Raw genomic sequence first — 6,270 nt, 5'->3', positions numbered from 1 at the left:
GAGTAAGCTGTTTGAGAGAATGGAGAGGGTGGCTAGGCACTGCATAGTGCAGGTTTCAAGGGATGACACTTATGAGGTCAACCTAAATGCAGACCAAGTGACAGTTGACCTTCAAAATAGAACATGCACATGCTACCACTGGCAATTAACTGGCCTCCCTTGTGTGCATGGGTTTGCTTGTATATTAGATAAGAGAAGTGACCCAGAAGAGTATGTGGACCACTATTACACAAGGGAGAGATATTTAGAGGCATATGATTTGCCTGTACAGCCTATGCCAGGTCCCAAGCACTGGGAAAAGATTCAGCTAAGGGAGCCACTGCCACCACCTGTGAGAGTCATGCCTGGCAGACCTAAGTCCAAAAAGTGAAAGAAGGAAAGGGGTGAGGGTGTACCAGATGCAGCAGAGGGTAGTTCACAAAAAAGGTAGAAGAGGTGCCAAAAATGTGCTCAGTTTGGACACTATGCGAAAACTTGCTCCAATATGCCTGCAGAAGTGAAACAGTCTTCTTCCCCATCCTAACACAAAGGGCAAGGCTGTTGTAAACACACCATGGGTGGTAGAACAGAGGAGAATCAAAGCAGCAAGAGCTTTAAACAAGGTCAATTCTGAATTTTTTCCCATTTTCATGTCAGTTAGCTTTTTTGCTCTGTTTTAATTGGTGTCCATCCCTTTATATTTGCAGACTACTCCTGGAGCTTCAGCAGGACCTAACAGCATTGCAAATAAGAAGTTCCCATAAGAGGAGGCTAAGAAGAAAGGTCCAGCTGCTGCAACAAAAGCATCCTCAAAAGCAGCAGCATCTCAAGGAGCAGAAGCATCTAAGGGGGAGCAGGACCATCTGAAGGAACAGCAAGAACATCTCAAGGAGCAGCAGCATCTTCTCAAGGACCTAATACAAGGTCAAGGAAGTCTGCAGGAGCAGAACCATACCTCTGTAGCCAAGCATCAACAACAACTACAGCAAAAAACACCACAGCAACCAGGGCAAGCAAGAAAAAAAATAGTGCTAAGTTTGAACTTTGTTGAACCTGTTCCTTTGACAATTTCCAATATGTATTCAATTTGATGAACTTATATATTTAGTAGTCAGTTTTTGGACTAAGTCACATGTACTTAGACATATATATGTATATATCATATGAATCTATTTTAGTAGACAAATGAAGCATATATTTCAAGGGCAATATTTTTTGAAATTCATACATAAATGATTGTGAGCAAGTTCACTACAAAACCAACAGCAACTAAAATTAAGTACATTACATAAATAAGTCACCATACTTAGACATAATATCCTGGATTCCCTCAAACTCCCCTAAACAAGTTTTATTACTACACTAAGTCCTAAAACCATAACAAATACACAAAGTGCAACCACTACAGTCAATTGAACCCTGTCACCACTCCCATTGTTGCCTGTCATCTTCTTCCTATCACCAGACAAGGCCTTGCATTTAGTCTTCAATGTGTCAACTTCATTAAGCAAACACCTCTTTTGCCCAACAAGATCATCAACCTCCCTTTGCAAAGAATTCATCTCAGACTTCATCAACTTCTTGTCAAGAAGCAGCTAGTTGATCACATCCCTTTGCCAATCAGTTTGTTCTGAGTCAACCCATTCAAAACATTTGCATCCCCTTGTCTCAGTGTTTGGATCCCAAAATTTGCAAGCCTTGAACTTGCTCCCTGGATTGTCCCTTGTCCAAGATGTCAGCCTTGCAAGTGGCAATCCACAGTTACACTTCTTCAGTTTAGAGGGAGATTTAGTATTCCAGGACATTTTTACTCTTGCAAATAGCAAACCAAATAAATAAAGGGGCATTAGACACAACAAACTACAACAAAAAGACCAGTTAGCCACACCAAGCTCACACAAACCTTGTCAAACTGGTGGTTGACCACCATTATAAGGATAGCCAGGGGGTGGCCAATTCCCATTTTGTTTCTGCCTAAACTCCCACATACAATCTGCCAAGAACCCAAGATCATCAGTGGTGCCAACATGAATGGTGTAGATATCCTTATTAGGTAGCCTCCTAATCATTTTGAACACATCACCATCATCTTCTAAATCCCTATATTTCCCTTTATAAATGTACTGGAATTTGGGAAACAAGATATCTATAGATCCTTCTACTAGATCATCCATTTCACGCAAACGGTCTTCCCACTCTAGGCATTTATCCATCAAGTTGTCTTTACCTATTTCTACTTCAATTTCAATAACTACACTCAAGTACTTATACCTGAAAACCACCCTATTCTCAGCCATTCTGCAAATAAAATTGAAACAAATATGCAACAAAAAACCCTAATTTCAGAAATATTACTAACATTTTCCTAATTTCAAAAAAACAACAATTCCCTAAATTAATCCAATTTAAGAACCCTAATTTTTCTACAGCATCAAAAAACAAATTATAACAACATTATTCAATTAATCACACAATTGGTAGTACAAACTACAATTTAATAACATATGAACCACAAATTTATCACAATTCTACTCAAATCAACTTCAAATATAGCAATTGTATACAAAATTAGTGAAAACTCACCTCTTTTTTCCGCCAACACCAGACCTTCACAAAATGCGTCTACAATCTTCGCACAACCTTCGCAATTCAGCAATAAACTAGAACCCTAAGTGTAATTCAATTTCTATCCCAGAATTATAGTGTTTTGATTCTTAATTTTACACAGAATCAAATGCGAAAATAAGGAACAAATTCGTTATTTAAAAGGAGGGAGTTAACAAACTAGCCGTTAAACTGGGACCCACTAACGACAAAATTGACAGAATGCTAATGGAGGTACTGATATCTATAGTTTAGTCATTTTGAGGTACCAATTTAAAATAAAATTTTAGATGGGTACCAAAATTCAATTACCCCCATTTTAAGGTACCAAAATTCAAATTTTCCTTTATTTTTATAATCATATTTTTTAAGGTGTTTTATGGCTTAATTTTTCTGGTTTTAAGTTGCTAATTAGATTAGTAGCTCGGTTTTATTATTTTAAGCCCGTATTATAGCTGATTTCAGCCCCGAACTCATATTTTCGCCCAAAAATAGTGAATTTTGGGTGGAAAAGGTGTTATGGAAATGGTTTTATTCTTTTAGGGATGTGTTTTTAGCCAAAAACGACAAGAAATGCCTTTTTTGAGGGATTTTTTTGTTTTTACGAAAAATTTTAAGTCTTTCTAACCTTGAATCTTTATGGCATATTCATGGTGGTTGTGAAAAATTTGTTCTTTGGTGCTTCCAAGTACTCCAGATTCAATCTTTAATTGTTTTAAGTGATTGAAACTTTGAGTTACTAAATTCCATGAATTTTTGGTTGAACTTTTGATTTAATCATGTATTAAGTTGATTGGAATCATAAAGTTTGAATCTTGTGATAGAAATTTCATTTATCTTGATATTGGAAGATATAATTTTTTTCAAGGATTCACAAGTGTTAAAGTTGGAATCTTTAAATTGAACATTGTGTTCATATTTCCAACCCCCTTTTATTTGTCAAAATCTCATGATTAATTTACATTAATTAAATTAATAATGAGTTATTGCCCTTATTATTTTATTGCACCAAGTTAAACCAATTTTATTAAAGAATAGTTCTTGGAAATAATTTTGGTTGTATGCACTTTTATGAATTTTTAATTAAAGTTGGACTTGTTTAATTAAAGTTGGACTTGTTTAATTAAAGATCATCAGCTGGAGTATAATACCTAATGATATGTTGTGGCAGTTGAATGTAGGCATTTTCAGTTTCCTGTAACTGACCATTTCCCAAAGCAAGCAGGAAAGCTGAATACGGTATGTGTTCTTTAGCTTTGATATTTTCTGTTAATCGAAACTTGATAAGAAGGGGCCAAATGTAGGAACTAACTACACTTACGCTAACAACCTCTTTTTGTGTACGACGAGGTAAAATAGGCAAGACTTGCATAAAATCTCCTCCAAAAACAATGACTTTTCCACCAAAGGGCTTGTTAGGATCACATAGATCTCGCAACAATAAATCTACAGATTTAATATTCTCTCTACGTGCCATAGAAGCTTCATCCCAAATAATGAGAACAATTTCTCTTATTAAAGCAGCTAAGCTTCCTTGCTTAGGAACATCACAAGCAAGCGATATTTCTAAATCAAAGGGTATCTTAAATCTAGAATGTGCTGTTCTGCCAGAGGGGATATTAGAAGTTGCAGTTCCTGATGATGCTATAGGCAAAACTATTTTACCTGCCAAGCGTACTTCAGCATACAAAGCATTAAACAAGAAATTTTTCCCAGTTCCACCTAGGCCATCCACAAAAAAACAGCCAGGCTTGCCATTTTGGATATGCCACATAATGCTGTTGAATGCACTTGCCTGAGCTGTATTTAACTTGTCTCGACAATCAACACATTCTGGAGGAATAGGTGCTTCAAGAGCATCTGCAATATCTTTAGTGACGCGAATCCCATCATCTGTTTCATCAATTAAATGGCCTAATTCAAAATCTTCCAATGACTTCCCCATGGCTTCCAAGCTCTGCTCCACCTCCCTCATAGTTAATTTCATAACTTTAGACTGGCAGCTAGGATGTTTGTGCTTGAAATCTTCAGACAATGAACTATAGAAACACAGCCAAAGTGCATTTGGGTCACTTGGTTGGCAAAAGATGAACACTGTTGCAAAGAGCTGCCTCATTGCTAAAGGCATTTGTGCTTCTGCTGCTTCCTCCAAACAGGCAGCAGTGGCACTGTCTTCTTGAAACAATCCTTGCTTGATAGCAGCCTCTTGAAAGGTAGAGTATAAAACTCTATTAACAGTCTTAAGATGATCAAATGACACAGGACTGATAACTTTACCAAGAAACAAGCGCAAAAAGAAACGTTCTCCTTCTGTTGGAACTACAAATGCCATTCGACTAACATTTTTTTTTATAGTTCCTTTTAATCCAAACTTTTTGGCTGTTGTCCCATATGTATTTTGAATTCATTTCAATATACCGAAGACTTGTACCTCTAGGTATAGCTGCATTTTTGCTAAAAAATGCCGTCAAAGCTATTTGGCTTCTTTTTTTATTTCCAACAATTGAATCAAGCTGTTCATGAGACCTTATGTAAATAGTTTGCATATTTGGCAAGTGCACAGGTAACAGCATGACAGAAGGCGTCATTTCAAACAGGTCAAAGCCAAATATTCTCCATGGATAAACCCATCTACCAGCTTGGAAATTCTCAATCTCATCGACACCCTGATTACATTCCCCAACAACATTGAAAGAAACACGATCATGACCCTTGTAGACATACTTATAAATAGAGATGTTCATCGGTCCAAGACCGGACCGGACCGACCCGGATTGGACCGAAGACCGAAAATTAGAATTTTAAGAACCGAATACCGGATCGATTAAGCTAGGACCGAATCCGGACCGAACCGAAAGACCGATTTAAGAATTTTTTAAAAAAGAATGCTAAATTTTTAATAAAGTAATAGAAAACACGACAAAGTAAAGGAAAAACTTTAACATCATTTTAACGTCTTTCACGCATATTTTTAATAAAAAAAATCGGTCCGGTCCAAGACCAATTTTTATAGGGTTTTGGACCGGACCGGATCGAAGACCGAAAAATGAATTTCAAGACTCGAAGACCGGACCGAATTAATCGGTTCAGTCCGGGTTCAGTCCGAGGTGGTCTGATCCAGTTTTTCGGTCCAGACCGATTTATGAACACCCCTACTTATAAAGGTACTTAACTGCTTGAGTAGTAAAACACACTTCAACATTTAGATGGCAGTCAAATAACAATGATAATTATGGATTATAAGGAATCACCCACCGGTTATCAAGATCAGCACCATGAATTCTGACATTCTCTCCTGTGTGTCGCCTTATATACAGTGGATAGCCATCGTCATTAGTAGTGGTTTCTTCTAAATATGACTTAGGGTAGTTATATTTACAAACAGCTTGATCCGCAATTTTTTTTTCATGCATCCACAACGAGGATTTAAACTACCACAAAGGCCATGCATCATGTGCTTTAGTATGATTGCACGCAGCTGAGGAGACTCGGTAGAAGGAATCTATGCACTGACAAATTTATCGTAAACTGAAGGACTTGTAAGCTTATACCCATGCTCTAAGATTAAAAGAAAGTGAGCATGTGGAAGGCCTCTTTTTTGGAATTCTACCATATACACCTTAGCTGCCACCTTTCAAAATACCATGTCTTCCATGATTTATTTTTTCAGAGTAATTAGCTTACTTC

General features: G+C 37.1%; 1 protein-coding gene across 1 annotated transcript; it reads right to left on the bottom strand.

The window, feature by feature from the left end:
• Positions 1-1,886: 1,886 nt before the first annotated feature.
• Positions 1,887-5,327, bottom strand: LOC145575524 (uncharacterized). The gene is made up of 3 exons (XM_081633383.1): positions 5,015-5,327; positions 3,735-4,902; positions 1,887-2,277 (listed from the first exon to the last, which is right to left on the bottom strand). Exons 1-3 carry the CDS (start codon positions 5,325-5,327, stop codon positions 1,887-1,889), a joined length of 1,872 nt encoding a protein of 623 aa, XP_081489509.1.
• Positions 5,328-6,270: the final 943 nt, after the last annotated feature.

Source organism: Chenopodium album, chromosome 13, assembly GCF_948465745.1.
Source record: "Chenopodium album chromosome 13, dcCheAlbu1.1, whole genome shotgun sequence".
NCBI lineage: Eukaryota > Viridiplantae > Streptophyta > Magnoliopsida > Caryophyllales > Amaranthaceae > Chenopodium > Chenopodium album.
This window is presented reverse-complemented; position numbering and strand designations above follow the sequence as displayed.

Excerpts from the sequence above, each read along its gene's own strand:
- LOC145575524 (XM_081633383.1), bottom strand. The coding sequence starts at position 5,327 with ATGAACATCTCTATTTATAAGTATGTCTACAAGGGTCATGATCGTGTT. Across the intron at positions 4,903-5,014 it reads AAATGCAGCTATACCTAGAG|TTCCAACAGAAGGAGAACGT; the intron begins GTACAAGTCTTC and ends TGGCATTTGTAG. Across the intron at positions 2,278-3,734 it reads CTGCCACAACATATCATTAG|AATGGCTGAGAATAGGGTGG; the intron begins GTATTATACTCC and ends TTTTATTTGCAG.